The sequence below is a fragment of the Carassius auratus genome, unplaced genomic scaffold, assembly GCF_003368295.1.
Source record: "Carassius auratus strain Wakin unplaced genomic scaffold, ASM336829v1 scaf_tig00003219, whole genome shotgun sequence".
NCBI classification, from domain to species: Eukaryota; Metazoa; Chordata; class Actinopteri; order Cypriniformes; family Cyprinidae; genus Carassius; species Carassius auratus.
In genome coordinates this window covers 244,083-268,415 of record NW_020523509.1, presented here as the reverse complement: position 1 = coordinate 268,415, position 24,333 = coordinate 244,083, and the positions used below count along the sequence as shown (strand labels likewise).

Below are 24,333 nucleotides of genomic sequence, written 5' to 3'. Positions count from 1 at the left end.
CAATTGTTTCATCGATTTTTTTTTTTTTTTTCCTGGTTCTTGAGGGACAAACAAATTTGTCAGATGTCCTTATATACATATATGTCTTGCCACTATCGGGCAAACAGGTCTGATCCTTAATTACTACAATTAGCCTGAATAATTTGTAAACAAGATTTCACAATGATTTCCGTCATCTCATGTGTTAATATTTTTTTAGTGTAACAATTTATGATTTGCAAAAATAACTGTTGCATCTGTGTAGATTACATGAGCAAAGTGTATGCGCGTTGTGCACGCTATACATTATGGTCAAGCTTGCGCCCTTAAAATAGCATAATGAACAACGCGCAACGCGCCACTGACTTTAGACTAGGTTTTTTCTGGTCAGTGGCGCAATTGTTTAATGGAACAGCAAAATAGCACCAGGGATTGTTTGCGCCGGAACACGCCTCCTTTTTTGCGCTGAACCGCCCAGGGAGCGCAAGTTAATTCACTAGTTTAGCGACGTGCTTCTGTGGAGGGAAAAGCGCGCTTTGCGCGGGTGCAAAATAGGAATGACACATGCGTCGGTGTACAAAGTCAATTGCGCTGGGTGCAAGATAGGGCCCTTTGAGTCATGTCACATTTCTTTTTGCTGGTCCTACATTGCAGACCGATCTGCCAAGCAAAATGGAAAAAAAGTCCTCTCAACATTTTAATTCAAGAACAAAGTTCTTGAGACTTCTTTAATGACAAAATCTTCAAATGTTTTCTCAGATTTTTTTTAATGTTAAAATTTCACACAAATATTGTATGAGCTGTACTGATAATATAGCATTTATTTAACTAGATTAAGCTGGTGTTCAAAAATGTGCCAAAAACAATCTGAAATTAAACCAGAGTTCCAATGAAATGTAAAAGAAATGCTTCTCTGGTTTTCTATGCCTTGAGTGTGTTTTGCAGTGATTTTCTGCTTCATGAATTCAATTAATTCAAGTATTTGTTCCCTTCCATTAGAGTAGCGCGCAATCCTTTCTGCAGATGTGTTCAAGAGACTCTTTAGTCAGGGCACACCAGTCTAATGCTTGTGCTTAAAAAACAAAGAGCTGTTTAATGCTTTATTTTAAAGAGATATATTAGATCATCATTATTATTAATAATAATAAGAACATTATCCCTACAAATACATGGATCCCAGCATTTTGAAAAATGTTTTCTTTCTTTTTGTCTTTGTTAAAACAAGAAGGCTAAAAAAATTCTATGGTGAAAAAATAAAGCAAACAACAAATGATTTAAACATTGAGAAAAAGAGAAAAATCACAAAAAGACAAAACTATAACAAAAATTGAAAAAAAAAAAAAACGACATCCAATAATTTAAGAAAATAGTGTCTCTAAAACGTTCATATTGCTTTATACCTTCATCAGTGCCCTTTAGGGAGTTCAGCAATACAGTGCTGTGAAGTCTTCACAAGGGTCAGTAGGGGACGCCCTCCCCCGGGCTCTGCGCTCACCTCCACAAGAAGGTCATGAGGTTGCCAAACAGATCCGCTGGCATCTTTGAGGGGAGAGAGTCCCGTTATTGACTTGTTTAATCCTCAGCAAAATGTCTTTGTGTGTTCTTTTGGCAGTAGCGAAAAAAATACAAGGTATAGTTTCTATTCCTCATGATCATGGAGTATTCACCATTGTTGCATCTAGCATTATTACTCTCTAAGATATTATTACTATTACTATCACCATCACGGATACACAGAGTGCATCGTGTCATGTGTGTGCATGTGTGTGTGTGTGTGTGAATGGGTAAGTCAAGTGTTCAGTGCTCAGAGCTTGTTTTCTCAAAAGACAAGCTAGGCAGAGTCAATAGCTTGCAGTTCGGGACGCCCTCGTGAGGCAGCCCATCTCCTCCTCCACCCAAATCAAATGAGTCTTTGGAGTCACTGGAATGAGCTCGCCTCCTCAGGCAAGTGTCCCGAATTGGCAACGGGGGTGGCACCATCCCCAGAGCAGCATGAAAGCCTCCCGGAAGCTCGGAACCTTCGGGTGGATCCACAGAAATGCACGGCGGACTCATCTTCTTCTTGCGGCTGCGTGGTGAGGACTGTTGCTGGAGGCTATCGGCACGTGAGACGAAGCCAGAGGAGATTGAACTGCACTGGGGACTGCTTTGCACGGACGAATAAACCTCGATGGAGTGCCGACGTGGGTCCTCAAGCCAGGACAAGGGCCGTGGTAACAGCAGAGATCGTTGGCCCTGAGTGTCCACGCTGTGGTACTTCTTAAGCTGACGTCTTGCACCTTGATCTCCTGTCCCTTCTCCGATCCCATCGTCGCTCCTCCCAGCAAGTCCTGCCTGGATGATTCTGGATACCTCCTGATCCACAGAGTCTGTTTCCTCCTGCTTCCTGGCGGCCGGGGATGAGAGGGGCGGAGAGCAGGAACGACTGGAGAACACATTATACTGGTCGTAGGGGTTGTGCTGCGTGTGGACGCTAGGTCGCAATGGTTTTGGGGAGGCGCCTGGTGTGGCAGGAACCAGGAAGAGGGAAGGCTGGTGCTGCTGCTGAGGTGGATGGTTGACAGGGGGGTCCGACAGTTCCCTGGGCCCCAGGGGACCCTCGTTTTCCCCTCCCTCTGTGTATAGAGTCTCCTGAGAGTCAGCACTCACTGCCACCTGAGGAGAGCAGGGACGGGAGTAGGTGAGGGGAAGGTAAGGGGTAACATTAGGGATTAGGACATGAACAGGTGAGAGGGAGACTGGTTAGTATGTTATGTTATGAGATGTTAGGGTTGTAGAAGCCAGTGGAGGGGGTGGGGGTGGGGGATGTGGAGTTAGAGTGGAGTTCACCATTAGCATTGCACTCCACAAGCTCTCTGCTTCAAAGGATTGGAGGTGAAATTAGAAAAATAGAGAGACTGCCTCAGGGCATCGGTTTTAATGCATTCATTGCCCTAATCACAGGTAGCCAACATTTAGAATCTGATGTTGTTGTTGTTGTTCTTTTTTAAAAGTTTGTAACAAACTTGAATGTATCAAATGAAGTAACTTGCCACAAAATGTACCAAAATGTTCCGGCCAAACGTTAAAACAGACAAAAATAGTGCTTAAATTGTGCTAGAAAGGTCAATAAAACTTGCTTAATAGCAGTTACAAATTCTGAAATAAAATTCTTAATTCAACAATTAGTTGCAACCACCAGCTGAAAACATTCTTAGACCTTTTAGTCTCATGGGCGGTCCTAGGGATGGGCTTCCAGTGCTTATGCCCCAATTATATATATATTTATATATATATATGTATATATTTTTTTTTTTTTTTTTTTGAGAATTTAATATCAGGTCTCTAGTCATTTGCTCTATAAATCAGACATAATGAAGAAACTAGAGGATCTATAGATTTCTGGTAAGAGTTGCACTCCATCCAGATGTAATAAGCACCAACTATTTTAAAATTTTACAGACAGAAAGCCTGACCACTTGCGGCTCTTGTAAACTTCACAACCTTTGGTAAAGCAACAGTTTTTCCCTCAAAAACACTCATATAAACAGCAAACTAACTTAACCAAACCACTGACAATGACTAGTGAAAGTCACAACACTACTGTCAACCTGAACACAGCTATAGAAAGCTTTTAGGGATGCATGGAATTTTTGGCAAGCATAGAGATGAGACCTTTTTATTTTTTATATCCAGTAATATATAAATATTAACTTCATAAAAATGATGCCTTCCTTTAAGTTTATATTATTGTTATATTTAAACAAATGATTATTCATATGTATCCTCAGAGGTTTGGGCAAAACATGAATATCTCTAGACCCTAGAACCGCCCCTGGTCCTTCTTATTGCTTCCACTGGTAGGAAATGTATGCTGTGTGCACTTTCAACAAAATCTGAAAGTGTACAGACTATTGGAGAAATTGGCAAATAAATAGTTGTCTTCCTTTTGCTCTACATTATATCTTTGTCTCCAATTTGACATTAACTAAACTGACACAATGCCCGAGTGGCAGTACTGTACATGCCACTGCTGTGTGTGAAGTCACATAGGTGAAAACTTACAATATCAATTGCACTTTCAGAGAAAAGTTTGTAACAGATGGACTTTTTTAACTAGAGCAGAGAAACATTTACCCTACAAAACTACAGGCACTGTTTGGCAGACTGCACTCTGAGCCACTGGGCTACTGCAACAGACCACAAAACCCATGTCTCTTCCTGGGGTCTCCTCTCTCAGAATTCTACCTAAAACTGTCACTTTCTTTTAATCAAGGGAGCCCAAGAGAGACACTGGCCCCAGTAGGAGAGAGGTGGGTGGGTGTTTTGTGAGGGGCTAAAGATCACGAGGAACCATGTCAAATGTGGACAGTTAGCTAACATAAGTAAGAGCCATAAGCGTTCCTGTTCTATGATGAAACTTGTAGGGTTAAAACTATGCTGCCCCCTAGTGTCAGGAAATTAATTTTACAATGTATGACAAATGACTGACTAAATGGCATGTCTGGGAAACCATATATATATAATAATAATAATGTGATGTATTATGGTTTATATTATATATATTTTTTTATACTTTATATATTATATATTTTTATATTTTGTATATTTATATTATATATTTTTTATTAAGTTTTAAGTTAATGTTAAAAACAAGAAGCTAAAGTAACAGTTTTAATACATCATTTTTGGAAGATTTTCATAAATCATAATTACAATTAAAATGATCTGTGTTAATTATGTCTGTCCAATCCTTCGATTCCCCTTGATCTTTACCCTGCAGTTTTGGCCTTTACAGTAGCCATGGTGAAATGCGTTGGACTGGAGGAACGGGATTTAAGGGTTGTGGTAGGAGAAACAGGGAAAGATTTTGGGTTCAAGGAGCTGTGGAGCTGGAGGCCAGCTGAACCAAGCAGCCCATTCCGGCTCTCTCAGAAACAGGAGTATCTGTGCCTCAGGAGCAGCTCGGGGTCAGGCTTGGGTTGTACCATGCTGAGCTGCTCGGAGTAAGTCACATTAGAAGGTACGCAGGCCAAAAAGCAGCAGAAAAAAAAAGGAGAGAATGCAGGAAGGATTTAGAGAAGAAATATACTAGCCAGAGGGAGAGATCAACAGTGCAGATATGTCAGACTTCATACCAGTCGATTTCCCATAAGTCTCCAATCAAAATCCAGAGAAGATGAGCAGAGAAAACTGTTCTGTAACAAAACCTAGTGAGCTTCCTACAGAGGCAACACAGTCATATGCCGCTCCTGAGGTTATTCCAACTTATTTTGATGCTTAAAATACCTTAATTCAGCCAGATTCTAAAGTTACATCCCAAATTCAAATGTACTATACTATACAAACTGAAAAGTGTTATTATACTGTAAATTGTAATATGATACAATATTACTAAAACTGTTACAAAACGTTACAACATTACTGTTTTTACTGCACTTTTTATCAAATACGTTAAATGCAGCCTTGGTGGGCATAAAAGTCTTCTTTCAAAAACATTTTAAATCTCTTTCTGACCCCAAACTTTTGAATGGTTGTGTATGTGGCAGTTGAACATATAAGAAGCATTATATGTACTGAGGCAGCTTACTAGGTTTTGGAACTGAGCTACTATGTGAAATAAAATAAAAAAACACACAGGATTCCTCAACATTTGAAAACAGAATAGACTCTAAGCAAAACACATTTCTGAGAAAGTAGTGAAAGAACTGAGAATACTGAACCTGAACTGACCTGTCTGCGTAGGGTTCGCGTGAGAGTGTGTGCCCGGCGAGGTGGGGGGATTCGTGGGATGCTCTCTGAGTCTGATAGGCTATGGGGACTGATCGGTCTGAATAGATCGGTGGGCACAGTCAAGTGCTTTGTGGGTTCTTCTGTTTGAGACTGGATAGAGCCTGTAGAGCCTGTGTGAGGAGTCGTTTCATATTACACAATTATAGATTTTTGTATAAGAACCACATTTTAATTTCAGAAATAAAATGCAGTGCTCTACCTGTTTGAGCGAGGTGAGGTGAGGTTGTGTGAGTGCTGTGGGTTGAGTTGGGCTGCAACGGCAGGAACATGTAACTGTCATTGGGCAGAGAATGTGTGCGGCCCACTGAGGTCTTCTTCACGTACAGTAAGTGCTCATCCGCTGGCTTGTCTGGCTGCTGGGGGTCTGTGGGATCTGCTGGAGCTGTGGTCTGAGGAGCATTAAAAGAGATGTATGTCAAGGTGACAGCTGGTACTTGTGTTTGGAGCATCAGGGGACCTTATGAACACATGGACGCACACGCAAACACATTGTACCTAATACATAGAGGCTGGACTGGTTAGCATACAATGAAAGGCAAACATCACTGTGCACTAGACACACAGGGAGGAGACTGATCAAGTATGAATGCAAATATATATTTCTTATATGAATATGTACATCTAATGAATTGTTCATATAAATGTATTATTACTGTATATACATTTAAATTACAGATGGAAATATGAACATTCACTATATATATATATATATATATATATATATATATATATATATATATATATATATTTAATTTTTTTTACTTTTTTTTTGTGAATTGCCTCATCCAGCTCACAAAACTGAATGATTCGTGAATCAGATTGAATCAGACACACTGACTCCGTTTGGACATTTTGGTCTGTTAATCTGTTAAATGAGTCTTAAGAACCCAAAATTGAGATACATTTAGGTATTTTTGTGTCCTTTTATGAATACTGAAAGATTTGAAAGAGATGAAAAAAAAAAAAATTAAGTAATACAGGTTCGGAATGACATGAGAACAGTAAACAATAGTAAGATTAAATAATAATGTTTTTTTTTTTTTTTTTTTTTTTTTACAATTTCCACATTCATATTCACATATTTCCATTGTTTTGTAATATATATTTGTCCATTATATTCCGATCATTATTTGTGATTAAATGTGCTTTGAGTAAATTTGCTCCCTTCCACTTTAGTTTCGTTTTTTATCTTTCTTTGTGGTTAACATTTATATAACGATGGACTTTCTATTCTGTTTTATGGGCATTGTGAAGTTATGCACATCTCAGTGCACATTGTTTGCCTTTTTTTCATCCACATAAATACAACAGAAAAATCTGAAAAAGCTGGATCAAAATCTCACTCATCTGAGAGATGCTTTGTATAAATTATTTATGGGTCTATGGCATAGTTCTGAGACAATGAATATGAATTCAATTGCAAGGTGACAGAAATCATCAGCCTCCTCCCTTCAGAAGCTGCACCTAGAGCCTGTACTACTGTAGCTGGCAGACAGCAGAAGCAGACCCCATACCACACTCCTGTATTCTTTCAAGAAGCATGGTACTAGGGTGAAACTTCACCTTTAAAACACAAAAGATAAGACAGATAAAATCATGAAACAAAAACAAAGAGACACGGGTAGATATGCAGACAGATAGATTGAGGATGCAAACAGGAACATCTAAAAAGTATGAAGAGACAAAATGGTGAAGAGATTCTGAAATGGCCTTTAGATGTGTGGGAGGAAGAATGGGGACATAGCTGCAGACCCCAAACAGGAAAGGAGCAGATTGACAGGCAGTAATACTACTCTACTGGACTGGACTGGACCATACAAACACCAGGCTGGTGCAAAATGTACAGAGAGAGGGGAAGAGAGAAAGAGAAAGACGCTTAGAAACCCCCAAAGCTTCCAAACGCACTTGCCTCTCAACTCCGCATGAAGTGATTATGAAGATGCTGCTCTACTTTTAAAAATTCATCAGACTACCAAGTGTCAGAAAACCGATTACTGGCATAGTTTTGGTATAAATGAATCATACACCCCTGGCATGGCGGGTTTTTATTAGGTTACACATGCAGAGAGTAGCACCAGTGTTAGGGAAGCTTGGAAACTAGTTTGTTAATATACAAGCTACTCATTTTATAAAGTAGCTAAACTACAGTCGAGATTCTCTCCTGAAGCAGTAGTTGGATAAACTACAAGCTGCTGCAAGAAAGTAACATATCTCTGGAATAGTGGATTCTGGTTGGTCATTTGTTGCATTCAAAGGTCAAACATACTGACCTCTACACAAATTAAAGTTATACTATATTATATTATATTAAACTGGACTCTAAATGTAATATCTATTTATATTTAATGTACATTAACTTTCAAAAGCTCAGTTTGATTTTTCTAATACATTATTTCTTTTATTCAGCAAGGATGCATTACATTGATCAAAAGTGGCAGGTGATTTTTCTATTCAGCAACTAAACCTTAAAAAAAAAAGTAAAAAATTTCAACATCAAATCAACATATTAAAATAATTTCTGAGGAATTATATGACACTGAAAACTGGAGTATTGACTGACAACTGACTGAGCTTTGCCCTCACATAAAATACATTAAATAACATTTTTAAATATATTAGAACAGAAAACAGTTAAATTGTAATATTCTTTTTTTTGCAGCCTTGGGTGAGCACAAGATGCTTCTTTCAAAAATATAAAAACACGTAACGATACCAAACTTTTGTAACTGCAGTGTAAATAAGCAGAAATTATAGTGATTGACAGGAGCAATTGAAAAAATATTTAAATGTCATATATAAAGTATAACAATATTATTATAGCATTTTGTCAGCTGGTACTAAAATAGTTTGTCACTAGAAAACTTGCACTTATTTTAAAGCAGCTACTACAAATTTTAGTTGTTAGGTTAGTAGTGTGGCTACGATTTGGCTCTTTTAGCTCAGTTACTCCACAAAATCGTGTACCACAAGAAACCAAGGGGACTTTCAAGGTACCACTCTGAAGAACATTTAGCTGTGTTGTAAAACATTTAACTGAGGAAATGTATTGCAGGGCATAAGGCCGGAGTATTCAGGGTCAAATACTGAAGCAGGGTGGAGAGGGCAGATGTCTTTGGAAGCAGTGTAAGGTTGGGAGGCAGGAGTGGAAAATGAACATTGTTCTACTGTTAAATACATTGCACTCCTGACTGGTTAGTAAGAGGGGGTTAAAATCATCTGGGACAGAGTCATCCGTCAGAGCTAAGGACCAGGATTTCTCCGACGCCAGAGACAGAGCCTCCATCTCGGCTAGAGGAATCTAAAGAAGAAGAGACGAGCCAACAGTAAGACGGGCAACCAGCACATGCACAGTTAGAAGACACGCACAGACTATCACACAGGTTAGTGCAAGTGAATTAATACAACTTAAAGTGGTGAAGTCTGCTCATTTTTGTGGACATAACAGTTCAGTGCGTTGAAAGCGGGGTTGTGTGTCATTTGGATTTGGACTGAGAAGGTATTTTATTTAAAGGCCAATTCAATTTCTGAATTGATGTAGCAAACAGGATGGAATAGTACGATTCACATCTCAAATGTAAGGAATTCAAATTCAAAGAAATTCATATAACTAATGCTTAACTAATTGTCCCTGAGAGTTTGTGCTGGAACAACTTTTTGCAAAGTCATCAAAATAAAAGTGCTGGCTATTTCCATAAAGACATTACAAAATAAATAAATAAATTAAGAAGCCTCCGTTCTTGCAATGCTAATGCAATTTAATGAAATACTTCAATGTGAAACGGACCAAAAGAGATTTCCTTGCATAATTCAACAGTGGTCCAGCTCATTATCGATCCACACATTACCTCTTCTGCTCCAGCCTGATGAGTCCATCACTTTTTTGGGGTATTAATGATCTCTGGAGCGAGGCACACATTTCACACAATTTTGCAAGCCTTGTCACAAATATGGGATCAGGAAATAAGTACAGTTATTACTGGAGCAGAACCGAGTCCTTCTAAAGAGCGCTGGAAATCGCAGAGTGCAGAGGTGGTTTTGTAAGTGACACACAGAAGCGTCTGTGCGATTATGTAAGTTTAAGTGGTCCAGAGAGAGAGAAAAGGAGGGAGAGAAGAAGGGAAAGAGACAGGCAGAGAGAGAAGAGGAGTGTGGTACAAGACAAAGCTGGGTGAACCGGGATGCCATTGACCTGTTTCTCAGTGCAGTGCTTGCTGTGAAGGGGGGGCAGAGCGTAGTAGTGGCAGATGGAGCCGGATAGGTTGTCCATGAGGCTGAGCTCTCCTTCCAATGAGCCCTGGATCACCAGGGAAACTGAGTCAAACATAGGCCTCCGCTAAAAGCCCCAGCATGTGACAGACAGGATGAATGACGGAGAGAAAGAAAGAGAGCAGACAGAGACAGAGGAAGAAGAGGAGATGATGAGCGGTGACGTGAATGACATCACACAGAGAAAAAACAGAGGAGAAATGAAGGAAGGAGAGAAGTTCCTAGACTATAACACAAGCAGCCAGAAAGAAGATTTACAAAAGTATAAACAAGCTACTTAGTAAGCCTTAAGAATTAGTTTTCTAAGATTCAGTTCTCCCAAAAATTAAGATGTCATCATTTACTCACCCACGTTGTTGACTTAACTTTCTTCCATGGAACTGAAAAGCAGACAATCTGAACAACGGACTTCTGTTCCACAGAGGAAAGTAAGTTTGCAACAACGGTGTTTAATAAAGACAGAATTTTAAATCTGAAGTGATCCTTTAAACCAGAATAGCTAAGATGCACTAGTTAAATCAGTAGTGCAATTCATTATGTGATCAGATGTAGTCTTGCGCTTTAAAGTGACAAAGATGCATTGCTCACAGGTGAAATACTTGATTGTACCACTGACGTCCACAAGGGGGAACTAGAGCTCTATGAACATTTATCCTGATGCTAAGCAAAACATTTCAGCACAGCCACACTTCAGCAGAGAGCTGTAGGGATAATGTCATTGTTAACTTAAAAAAATGGCTGGTATTCTAGAAATAGCCAGCCTGCATTAAAAAAAGAAGAGGCCTGTATCACTACTTTCCCATGGCATCAGTCTGACCTCCAACCACTAAATTTATGAGGAGCAAACAACAGTCACATCTTCATATGATAATAACAGAAGCCAATGGACTTCCCCACTTTAAAAATAACAACTCAGTGTTTTAAACCATGTATTTTCAGTAAACCTAAATGCATGATAGTAATGATCTGTAAGCCCTTATCATAACAGACTTAACTTTTTTAACAAATAAACAGTTCATTGTGGCAATAAACAATGCAGGAAAACAATACTGCGTATTTTACATAGTGTGTGACATTGAGATATTCATATCATATATATTAACTATCCATTTAAACACTATGCTGTTGATTACCAAAAAAATAAAATTACTACGTTTAAAGAAAAATCATGTTTACAATTACTGTATGCAGAAATCAATGAGGCACTGCAATGCAGTGAAATAAATTTAGAAGCACACAAGTGTTGTGCATAGGACTACAAGGCTTAAACATTATATGTGTTTACATGATACTAGAGAAACAAAATTGTTTACCATCTTTTATGCAGAGTTCCTCTCATGACTATATAAAGCCAGTAAACCCTGCAATTTTCAGATGATACGTGCAATGATACCAAGAAGGGACTTTTCACATAAGAGTCAAATCCACAGGAATTATATTGGTAATGCAGAACCAAAATCTCAGTAGTTCCACTGCTTAAAAACAACTTGCATATCAAATAACCCATATTTTGTACAGACAACCTAATATAAGTGCAATGACATAAATGCTTTAACCTACTATGAGCTAGACTTTTTTTTTTTTTTTTGCTTTTAAACCCTCTTGAAGGTCTTGCTCCATCAACTTCCTTTGTACTGTAAGTGCACTGCTGTAAACAAGATTTGTGTTTGTTTTAAGAAACTCATGGGTAATGGAGAGCATCCAGCAGATGCTTAAGTTTTAATTGAACCAAAATCATTCCTTTAATATGTGCATCAGTGACGTCAGTGGATTCAGGCATGATATGGTATGTTGTCTAACAGTATAGTGTATTTAAATAACAGAGTGCTGCAGTGGTTATGTCCTGTATTTTTGTAGGCCAACCCAGAAGTTAACATCACCCTGGTTCCCTCGACAAAAACCCAAAAGGATTTTCTACTGGCTTAAGGATTATTGTAGAAAATAAGCTCTGTGACCAACAAAGGCTTATGATTCCTACATGATTTGTTCATCACGATAACCTTCACGAATAAACAATTTTTTTTATGAATTTTGAAACCTAAGTACAATCGCCAGAAGTAAAAAGCTTATAACCAAACTATACCATGGTCGCATGACTTTTGTCACCATCTCTAATCATCTGACAACTCTTTCAGTAAAAAGAAAACAATTCTGAAAGTTTAAGAATGGTTTTCGAAGCATGATTATACACAAGGCTGTAAAAGTGGGCTAGTGAGTTGATGAGTTTACTTGCTCAGTAACTTTTTAGCAACTGCTTTTTTCAAGACAATTTAAAGTTTAAAGAAAAATCACATTGCTTTTTACACTGATGTATTTTGCATCATAAAATAAAACATTAAAATATCTTAATATTGTGTTAACCACAGACCTTATGTCAGGCGACGATGGTACTGGAAATGCTAAAATGCTAACTCATTCCCGGGTTTTGGCCTACAAAAATATGTAATCTCTCCAGCATCCTATTCAAAAGTTTCAGCAAAACGAATGCAAGCTGGACACCCCTGCTGAAACCTAGCTGGCCTGATGTGGTCGTACTGTAAGCAGATTTAAACTAGGTAGCACACAGTCTGGATCATGTGTTGAGTTCACCATGGAAGGTACACATCACTGACCTCACATCCAGCATTGCCACTCACCTCTAATGGCGGCTCCAAATTATGAGGAGGATCGGGATCAGTCTTCATGTGATCTTCAGAGTCTCTGCGTATGTCTGCAGGTGGGCTGTCTGTGGGGTAAAGAGGTCCCGAGATATCTCGAGAGTCTCTTGAGATCCAAGGTGACCCTCCCTGTCCACCGATGTCACCATGTCCCAAAGGTGGCATGTGCCCTCGGGATATTCCTCCATCTCCACCCACAGCCTCCAGCTCAAGCTCCATCTCGGCTTCCAGCTCAGCCTCCTCCTTGGCCTCTTTGTTGCTTTCCTCCAGGTGTTTCATGAGCACAGCGATCACCACATTGACCAGCACAAACTGAGCCGTCAGAACGAAGGACACAAAGTAAATGGGGGACACCACTGTGTTGTAGCAGATGCCTGTATCTTGGGAGCAGTCTCTGAGCGTGTCCTGCAACGTGGACACACGGAGTGTAAAAATAAGAGGTGAATAGGTCGCCAACGACTGTAGTCAGAAGACGCACAAAGCATTTTAAAACAAACCGTGTGCATCATTGAAATTCAGCACCACGAGACGACTGTGTCCCACCTTCATAATGCCATTCCAGTTGTCCCCGGTGGATACACGGAACAGCAGAAGGAAAGCCATGCCAAAATTCTTGAACGTGGCATAACGGCCGAGACCTTCACAGGGGTGCAGATCATCACATACTGGGACAGAAAGAAGAGGTCAGTGGTACATGGTCTGGGAATGTGCAGATCAGCATGTTTTTATAATGGCCAAACACATTATTTTACATGTTTATTGTGCTGAGACAAAGTAAGTGCTCCCCATGAAAAGCTGGAATGTTTTTTCAACCTTTACTTTCAGAAATAAAGGTTTAAAAGCAGTTGTGGCAACACCACAGAAGAACCATTCTGGGTTCCCCATCGAACCTTTCAGTGATCCGGACTCATTCTTAGTTGGGAAGCAACAGAAAAAAGTTTGCCTTGCAGACAGTCAATCTCAGTTCAGCCTGCAGACTCCATATATTAAACTTGGAAAGCATTGTAAAGCTGGATATGAATTATGAAGTCTCTGAGTCGGCTGATTCGAAATGGAAATGAGATCAACCATGGTATTGTGCTGAGCTGCAATGAATCACGGCAGGCTGTATATGTACTGCCATGTATTTTAGAGAAAATCTCCTGTAGGTACCATATTTATGGTTTGCCCTTACAGACAAGGATGGAAAACTTTCTTAAATATGTAAAAGTGATCTTACAGCAATTTAAACCCAATAAACTAATAAAGAGTAATAAATTGAGTCATTTAAAACATAATTATGTACCATCAGAGGTTTAGAGGGTTACAACATGAGTAGACTAATCAACCTCATAAAGGAAGAAAATAGTTTTTTAAGGATCCTTTGATGAATAGAAAGATGGAACCTGTAACATATTGCATTAAACTGAGTGTTGCATTTAAGTCTGGCCTATAATAAAGTGTAAAGTACCATATTAATGTGTTTACACTTTGTTGTGATGCATTGAAAATACTGGTGCATTACATTTTAATTTAACTTTTAGTTAAGTTTAATGTGGGACAGTCAAAGTTATTCTGGCTTCTTAACTTTAGGTGTAGTAAAAGTTAACTTAATATTTTCAACATAGCATATTTTCATTTGATAGTTTTTGGACTCCCAGAAATAGTTTCATGAACCCCATAGGGGAATGTTAGTCATTTGCATTTCAGTGTGCCTAAAACCAAGATCCTGTGGAGTGCACAGGTATGCTTGTATACATGAGAGGAAGTGTTTATGTCTGAGTGAATTAGATCATGAGGAAAGATGGTCCTTATTTATGTGTATTTGTTATGCTTACTCAGGTCACCAAACAGCTCCACTCCCAGAGCAGCGAAGATGAAGAAAAGCAACATGAAGAGAAGACCCAGATTCCCCACCTGTAGAGAGAGAGAGAGAGAGAGGGGGGGAGGGAGAGAGAGAGAGAGAGAGAGGGAGGGAGGGAAAGAGACAAAGCCAGGAGAGTTTGTCATGGAACGCAATGACAAGGAAGACCTAGATATACCACCTGTGAGGAGCAACTAAGAGAGAGTCGTGAAGTGAGAAGATGACAGCTGTGTTCCACCTGATTAGAGCTTGCCAGGTTTGTAAACTTAAAACTCAAACTATGCCCAAGCTGTGGCTTACTTTAGCAGCAGTTGCACATATGCTAGCAGTTAGCGCACATGCTCCAGACATGTTGACAAGGGATAAATCTGACATCCGCTTTTTATTTTTATTTTTTTTTCTATCACATTCCCTCTCTCTAAATCAATCAAATTATGTCAGAAGCCCAAAAATAAAATCGTCACATCCTAATTAGAAAACCTGAACCATGTCACCATCATATGTCAATTAAAATAATTCATTATCAAAGATGGTAATCATATTTCTTTTCTTTTATCACAATTTTTTTAACATAGGTTTGAATTTTTTATAATTTCACTACACTTTGTTATTTTTGCCATATAATTCAATTCATTTAATTTATTTATAGACTATGTATTAATAAATATGCCACTTTCCCCCCTTTTTTCTCAAGCAAAACATGTCTTGGGAATATTGTTTCATATAATTGAACATAATTACATATATTGTTTTTGTTTTGCTTTTTACAGAAGTTGGTTTGTCTGTCTTGCACAAAATAATAAATCGTTACATAAAATTATAAAATGGATTATTATCAAAATGTCTAACGCTGGATAAAAAAATTAAGAAATTAAAGTATATCAAATTAATTTCAAGTTGGCTCCTTCATGTAAGCTACAGTAAACCTCAATAATTAACATTAAGAATAACTTTAGATCTTTATTTCCATCCTGTTAAGTTATCACCAGTAAGACAATTAAATAAATAAACAAATAATGCACTTTAATTTATTGTTGTTGTTATTATTATTATCATTTTAGATTCCTGAACCTTGCTCTTGTATTTAGAAACAGTAATATTCATGTACTACTGCATATCAGGAAGAATCCACCTACAGCCAGAAGAATCATGCAAGACAATCATGCAGAGTGCTCACAGACAACTGGATCAGGCACGATTTTGAGGAAAACGGAAAGGGATAAAAAGAATAAGATTGGATGTGCTGACAAATCCGACTGCGCTGACATTTCTGTTTGTAAGTCTGGCTATTTTCCCACCCTAATCTTTCTTAAGTGCACTCTTCACTGGCTGGATTCAAGACACCGCACAGTGATTCAAGACACGGGGGTCAAACTCACACTATCTGGCAGGATATCTCAGTCAGAACACTGTTACGGATCACCTCTCACAAATTGCGGAAGAGTAGATCAATAGCCCAGAACCACAAAAAGCAACTTGAATACAAAAGAACAAAGTGTGTGAAAGTCACAGCGACAAAGAGAGAGGGCATTAGGAGGTGAAGCTAAGATCAGGTGATGGCTCAACATGATCTAATCCAATTAGTGACAATTAGTTAAAATTAAATAAGAAGTAGAAGTACAAGTCTGATTATCGGAAGAGCGCTAAAGGAGAGACTGGAATTAAAGTGTGTCCTGTGGTGCAGCATGTTTCCAAATGAAAAACCCCGCAGGCGGTGACGGAGCCTGGTGCTATCAAAGAATGTGCATGCTGGAGAATTTCTTCATTTCTGCTATTCTCCAAGCAGCCCATCAGAGCCAGTCTGCACTGCTGTGGTCTCTTCATGGCAGATTGACTATGTAAATGAGGCCTGTGGAGAGCAGAGGGGCCCCAGGAGAACGGGGAACGGGGCCCGGGAACTCTATGAAGGAGAGAGACACAAAAGTTTTGTGCAGTACCTGAGGCAGTGCCTGAATCACAGTGTCTAGCAGAGCTCGCATTCCCACTGCCATCTTGAGTAGCTTCAGCACTGAAAAGAGAGGAGAGCCCACTTACTGTGCATGTACAGTATGAAATGTACACAATCGGTTCAAGACTATTTCAAAAATAAAAATTCAAAAAGAATGCAATTTCAAATACACATTTTTTTTAACAGTGTTATTTAACTATTAGTGTTTTAAAAGATGAGCTTTAAGTAAGACAGAAATCTCAAAGTAATCCTAATATAAAAATAGTAAATATACACTGCCAAAAGTTCAAGTTTAGGGTCGGTAATTTTATTTACCGTATTTTTTCAGAATATAAGTCGCACGTGAGTATAAGTCCAAAAAAAATGTCATGACGAGGAAAAAAACATATATAAGTCGCACCGGACTATAAGTCGCATTTATTTAGAACCAAGAACCAAGAGAAAACATTATCGTCTCCAGCCACGAGAGGGCGCTCTATGCTGCTCAGTGATAGACTACAGGAGCACTGAGAAGCATAGAGCGCCCTCTCACGGCTGGAGACGGTAATGTTTTCTGTTAGTTCATTACTCTTGGTTCATGTCAAATAAATTTTGATAAATAAGTCACACCTGACTATAAGTCGCAGGACCAGCCAAACTATGAAAAAAAGTGCGACTTATAGTCCGGAAAATACGGTATTTATTTATTTTTTTTGCAAAAGACTCTGCATTTATTTAATATTACTATTTGATAATTTTGTGAACTATCACAATTTAAGACAAAATAGTGTCACATGATTATTCACATATAATATGCTAATTTGGTGCTTAAGAACATTCCTTATTATCCATGTAACAAAACTGTTGTGAAATTATTTGAAATAGAAATCGTGTGTAACACTATACATGTATTTCCTTTTCATTTGATCAATTTAATTAGCTTAAATATTAACAGCTTTCCAAAAAAATAATAATTACTGACCCTACAGTATATGTTACATACCAGTTAATTAAATGTGTTACAAACAGGAGTAAAAATAAATCACACTTCTAATACTGACAAAAGTGGCCTTCAAGAAAAAATAAAATACTAAATGCTCAAACTGTGACTCAACCTTTTAACAGAATAGACACCTAAAAATACACACACAATGGATGAACTGTTTCTTTAAAAGTGGCCAGTGGAAACTAATTCTCCTGTAATTTTCACTGTGGTCAGAACACAGAGCATGTTATTATTGGGGTTATGCACTACACACACAGAGCTTTAATGATGCTGATGACAAGGCCATTCAGCCCTGGAAGAGTTGCCGCTGTGGAGGTTTGTTTAATTGCAATCATGGCCGTAAGTGGATGATGACTGTGAATTTCATTATGGGAATGTCTGAATGAGTCCAGGAAGAAATAAGTTGCATATACATACAGACACACATACTTACTCATGCATGCGCACACACACACACACACACAGACAGACATCTGAGCAGGTGTGTTTGCTTGGCCATCTCTGTTGAGGGAATAAATCAATAAAAACTCACCCAGCAGCTCTTTCATTAGAGGAAGAATAATTGTTCCAAATAGACAAGCACCCCAGCTTCCCACACTGTGTTTGTTGTGAGCGTATACGCTTGTGATTGTGTGTGTAAGAAATAAGTAGAGGGACTGTGTGAACTGAATTTCTCATTACAGCCATCTGGACTCTTTCTACACACACTACGGCTTTTGCTGAGCAGTCTGTGAAACAGCAGAGATCCCGAGGGTGACATACACAACCAGATCTGATCTACTGAGGCTAACAGGCAGAGAGCTGAGGAGTGTAAACTTTTGCGGGGAAGAAAAATGGACCATGGTGGTATGGAAGATAAGAGGGCAGAGAATACACACCACGTGCGATCCGAAGCACCCTCATGATGCGAATGATGGTGGGGTTGATGGGAAGGGAAGCGTTGACCTCAATTTCTTCCAGTGTTATGCCCATAATAGACAACAGAACAATGGCAAGATCCAACTGGTTCCACCTATGTAAAAACAATTGTTACATTAGTTATTAAGTTATGTCAGAATAATCGTGTTTATAAGATGTGCTCACATGAATGTCGTATTTACCTACCTGGGATAAAATAATTAAAAAAAAAAGGTTTTTATTTTTTTATGTGGATATAAATTAAAAATATAAATGGATGTTAGTTTCTCAATCGTTAATACATTTTATAAATATATAATATGTTTTTATTAGTGCAGTCTCATATAATTTAAATACTCATATAATTTAAATCATATATACATATATTTTATATATAAACGTAAAATATTTTTCTCAAATATATACATGCATGTGTGTGCATTTATAAATAAAAATACAAAGTACACATACATATGTAAACAAAACAAAAAATCAGTATGCGATTAATCATTTGACAGCACTAGTTATAATTTTAAGAAATTGTTTTTTGACGTAATTAAATTCTACTCAAATAAAAATTAATTGAAATTATTTGTTTTAATAAAAAATAGTTTTGTTGATGTTACAATTTATTTAGAACACATTTTATATGCTGATGATGAACAATCTTACATATTTAACTGTCTGTAAAGCAAAATTACATCATTCAAAATTCTACATCGTTAACTACACATTTTGAGAGCATTCTTTGTTATTCCAACTTGCTTCACCAATTTTTTTTCTTTTGTCAAAAAGAGATAGAGATATTTGAAATTGGCCAGTTTGCTTATTTTCAAAATCAATTCAATTTCACAATATGACTTCCTCAATCTTACAACTTCAAAGGACTTGAAGGTAGCATATTATCCTTAAATACACCAGGTAAAGTGAGCAACACAATTTCAAAAATGAAAAGCAATGGGAATGTGAAGCTTCACTGTATGTGAATATCTCTTATTTGACCCTGGATGTCACTCCTCTTTTCCATTAGGCTTCTCAGCATGTTCACGGTCTAAATATGGCTTCAAACTTTGTGGCAAACTTTAAATAACTCCCTCCAAGGGTCAAATATAACACTGTCATGGGCGAGGTAGAGCCTACAGCCCGTTTTAGGACACCTCAATATTCTAGGGCCTGTAGCCATGAGAGGTGTTTCATTAGATATGTGGGGAAATTTAAGTCAAATGATTAACACAAAGCATTTCTACATTTTCCCCAAAAGTTAAGCTCACTAATGGGCCCAGTGATCAAAGTGTACTTCCCTACGGACTTGGAGTGTGTTGCATGAAAGAGCCGATCGAATTAATAGAAAATCATTTCCAATGCTGTAAATCAATAGAACTCTTAAACCTTCACCTTCTGAACAGCATGTTCTGAAATGTCTAACATTTAGTAGTTGCAACTCATGGGAGGGCCTTTGGTGAGAGATTTGTTTTAAAATCATATCAATTATGTTGTGTCAAAGTTCTCATTAGTATGGAAATAGCTGCTTTACATTTCCCAACACATGGATTAGGGATCAGGGAATACATTGACATGATATGCTCTTTATTACGCTACTGAAAGAAAAAGCTGATTACATGAGAACTTCAAATGGCCTAATCCTCATTTTGACTGATTATTCAAAACTAATTAAGAGAGTAATGGATCACTCAAACTCTATATAGTGAAAGTAGTGAAATTTTTCCTACACATGTATGCACATTAAAACTGTAGAATAAAGCATGTACCACTTCTTTGTTACTAATTTAAGAGGAATAAATGCCAATTAGGATGTTTTTTCATTGTTTAAGCCCCAGGCAGTGTGATTTTGGATACTTCAAGCGGGGTTTCTTTTACCAAAACCACAAGTGATATAAATTAGGTTTTTGTTTTCCACCACAGACGCCAGTGCATTCAGCCCTCAATGTGCTTCTGACAGACTGAGGCAAACCAAGGAATCTCAAAGCAGTGATATCACTTTGAAGGAAGTGGCTTTAGGAATACTAACAAACCCTACGTACAGCATTGGAGTATGTCTATGGGAATGGCTTCACAGTAAATATAATTTGGGTTTGAATTTGTGAGAGTCACATCTACTACCTGTCCTTGAAGAAGCGTCGAAATCCAAAAGCAACAAGCTTGAAGACGGACTCTAGGACAAATATGATTGTGAAAATGTAGTTGCAGATCTTCAGAGCCTCGTCCAGAACCTGTTAAAACACAGTGGTTGCAAAGAGAATGTAATAGTGAGAGTACAGAAATAACAAAGCTTAAAACAAGCATATATCTGCTCTTTCAGAAAACTCAATTAATTATTATATAAACTGTAGGCCAAATGATGGCCAAATAAGTTATTCCAGTATCAAGAAGTGGAAAAGATGGTTAGATTAGCCCAAAGGAAACACCAATCATTGGCTGGCATCTTCAGGGTCTGACAGTCAGTGGACATTACTAGGGGTCCACCACACAGTAATTAAAGCCAGACTTAGTGTGACGACGCACCAGAAAATCAACTGATTCTGTTTACGGAATGAGTGTGTAAGTGGTCAGAGCCTAACAATCCCCTTTGCTCCACTTCCTCCACGATTCTACAGACCACCAGGGCTCTAATGAAAACAGACTGCTATTTATAGCCCCAGGTGAGGTCACAGACCTCCATTAATGATGGGTGAAACCCTGGGATGCATCACAACAGAGCTCACTTATGGGAATAGTAAACACCAGTTTTGATTTGAGGAGAGATAAATAAATACTCAAATTATTTTAATATAATAATAATAAGATAAAATTAAAAACAAGCCAAATAAATATACAAATTTGCAAGCTACACTTTGAAAGAATCACAAAACGGGTAATGGTAATTTATAGTGGGTTTTTTATTTCCGAAACTGACCTTGTCAAAAAGTAATAATAAAAAAGCAGTTCAGAAGTACATTTTATACCACCCAAATTATTTTGAGAAATAAACTCCCAAATAAACTCATTTTATTGTTTTAGTCCTCTATTGAATATTCATGAATTGTCTCTATAGTGTTATGTGGGACAGATGAGGGAATGTGCATACATTTTAGCATGGTTCATTTTAATGTGGTTTATTTTGTTGAGGCATTACTCTCATAAGGCTTCTTAAGAGACAGGCAATGGTACAAAATGTCCTGGAGCAGCACAATGAAAGTGCAACTAAGTATAATAGTATAAAGATTACAATTTTATACGCACTGGTATGATATAACCAAAATGGGGAACATCAACAAGAGTACATAAACATTAGCTACCTTATCAGCAAATATTTAGCAGAGCCATAAAATGCGATTGCGGTGAAATGAACTTAGAGTAACATTGTTTTCAGTTACATAACCAGCAAGAGCATTTTCTTAATGTAATATCAATAAGCGCATACACTCTCATTGCTGGCGTTCCAAAAAGTTCTACCTTAGATTGTTGGTAGTGCTCCATGGACATGGTGATGACGTTGAGCCCGATGACAATCGTGATGAACAGGTCCAGATAGTGGCTGGTGCACATCTTGTGGATGAGAAGCCGTGTAGGGGAGTAATCTGAGTAATAGGGTTTACTCTGGGCTTCTGAAGAACCATGGGAACAGGGAGGAATCATGAAATAATTGTGCTAACAAACCTTGTTTTGTACACACTCATGCCCACACTGAGAAAAGAGGGGAAAAACTTTCAGGAAAGAGAAGAAGCTAAGAGATAGATCATGCTGTATGTGAATAAGTTCACCCAGAAAGGAAAATTGACTTAATCATCCTCATGTTGTTCCACATCTGACGTTATTTCTTCTGTGGAATACAAAAAAAGAAATTCGAAAGGCTGTACTCTTTTCCATCAATTACAAAGAATGACGTTTTCAGTCTTCAAAATGTGTGTAAATGCAGCATAAACGTATCTTAAAATGGTCCATATGACTTGTGTGTAACATTTACAAGTTTTGTGAAGCGTTATGATTGCTTTGTGTGAGGAATAGAATCAATCAGTGTTAAGCACTGTGACTGAATTGAGTCAGTGAGTGACACTTGAAAATCAGTTACATTTGTTAGAATTATTCGTTTTATGAACTGGATCATTCATTTATTTGACACAAATTACAATTCATTTACAAATCTTAACTTCTCATAAAGAAATAACACATTCAGCTTGACTGCAATGGAATCATCAAGTCAGTGAGTTGTACTTGAGAACTGGATCAGTCCAATTTGTGAAAGAATCATTTCAATTTGTTTTATGATCTGGATCATTAATTGATTTGACCCAAAATAATGATTCCTTTACACATTTGAACTTTTCAGCATGTAGCAAAATAAATTCAGTCTGATTAACACTAAATCATCGAGTCAGTGAGCTGAACTTGAAAACTAGATGTGGCCAATTTTTGAAAGATAAAGTCTCCACTAGTTTTAAAAAACTTAAAATTTACAATCTAAACTTTTCAATGAGTAACAACATAAATGCATTCTCACACATAGATATTGTATGACTTTATATGACTTGTAATACAGTGCTTAAATTGTATGGACCACTTTTATGATACCTTGGTAAAACAGCCTTCAAAATGTCTCTGTTTGAATAGTGCAGAAGAAAGTCATATGGGGTTTGAACTAAATGCTGAGTAAATGAGAATTTTCACTTTTGTGTACAATTTTTCTGTTGGCCAGTTCCAAATATCAGATCAAACGCAGAGGAGCCCATACTGAGGGGCAAGGATGCCAGAGATCTTTTCACTTACGGACACCTCAACAAAACAAATAGACTTATTGTTATGTACTTTCTAATGAGATTCCCTGAGACATAAAAGAAACTCCATTCCGTTTGGAGAGACTTGTGCATGTACTAGTTTTGCTGATCCATTTCTATTTTTTGTGATTTTTCTCTGTTGTTTGCTGAGGATGGAGAGGACAGGAGGGATGGAAGAGCAGCGGGGGGCCGAGGGGCTTATCGTCCCAACACAGGCAGGGCTGTGAGCGGCAGCTGTGTTCCCTGTGGTCCTGTCAGCCCATTAGGCAGGCTTTTTCTGGCACCAGCCAGTGGACCAAAGGAACAGGTGCTGCATTCAACCTTTTCTTTTTTATATATAATGGTGCCACATCAGCAGTATTTGTTTAATCACATGGCTGCTCCCCACTGGATAGGGAATTTGAGTATGACTCATCTAGAACATGCCCAAATCATTTGCTTGTTAAAAGTGATGCGAGTAATATTTTGGATGTTAATCTCAGTTTTCTCATCTGGTATCGATTTCATTTGAACTTTATTTAAATTAATGTTAATATCGATACTGGGGGTGACTTTTCCTGCAAGTTACAGCAAGTGACCATCTTTATGAGAGAGTCACTGATTCAATCAATCAATTGATTTGTTTAAAACACTGATTCGGTCAAGAATGAAACGAGTGACTTTCTGAATCTTAAGCAGCATACTAGTATACTACTACTCTTCCATATAACAATTATTAAAAATATTATGAGTAGTAGAATAGTAAGTATTGTGAAATCATAAAATGTTTGTGCGAGTCAGTCATTGAATCACTGACTCAACTGATTCATTTGGAAAAATTGTATGAAATGCCACTACTTAATTCTGCTCAGAGACACACAATGGTTCTGCTTTTTTGTGTCTCAAATGTAATTTACAAGATATTAACTTGCTGTTTATTTAATATACTGTATAAATGCATATTATACGTGTGCACCAAGAACTACTTTCTTGTGTAATTATTATTATTTTTTTTTAAATATGGATATGATGTATATGGGGTCACTCTGGTGTGAGTTCTCAGGACAAGATGCCAGCAACACCGGTTCTGTGGGTAATTACCAGAGGAATCTTCTAACCCATCTGGCTTTAATTCCGCTAATAGGAGCCATGCTCCTGGTGTTTTTAAATGTGCTGACTCAACATTACCTTTACTTCATAATGTACAATTTATGAATCTTAAAACTCCAGACTTA

General features: G+C 37.8%; 1 protein-coding gene across 6 annotated transcripts in view; it reads right to left on the bottom strand.

The window, feature by feature from the left end:
* Positions 1-539: 539 nt before the first annotated feature.
* The window catches only part of LOC113070166 (voltage-dependent T-type calcium channel subunit alpha-1G), a 175,081-nt gene continuing 151,287 nt past the window's right edge, over positions 540-24,333 (bottom strand). For all 6 annotated transcript variants that reach the window (XM_026243382.1, XM_026243381.1, XM_026243383.1 and 3 more), the window contains 12 exons: positions 21,801-21,952; positions 20,469-20,578; positions 18,329-18,462; positions 16,455-16,525; positions 14,492-14,570; positions 13,218-13,339; positions 12,654-13,079; positions 9,941-10,084; positions 8,927-9,049; positions 5,951-6,140; positions 5,692-5,861; positions 540-2,634 (listed from right to left, as the gene is read on the bottom strand). In XM_026243382.1, the coding sequence (XP_026099167.1) occupies positions 1,777-2,634; positions 5,692-5,861; positions 5,951-6,140; positions 8,927-9,049; positions 9,941-10,084; positions 12,654-13,079; positions 13,218-13,339; positions 14,492-14,570; positions 16,455-16,525; positions 18,329-18,462; positions 20,469-20,578; positions 21,801-21,952 (2,579 nt within the window). In that variant the 3' untranslated portion in view covers positions 540-1,776. The remainder of the gene's footprint in view (positions 2,635-5,691; positions 5,862-5,950; positions 6,141-8,926; positions 9,050-9,940; positions 10,085-12,653; positions 13,080-13,217; positions 13,340-14,491; positions 14,571-16,454; positions 16,526-18,328; positions 18,463-20,468; positions 20,579-21,800; positions 21,953-24,333) is intronic.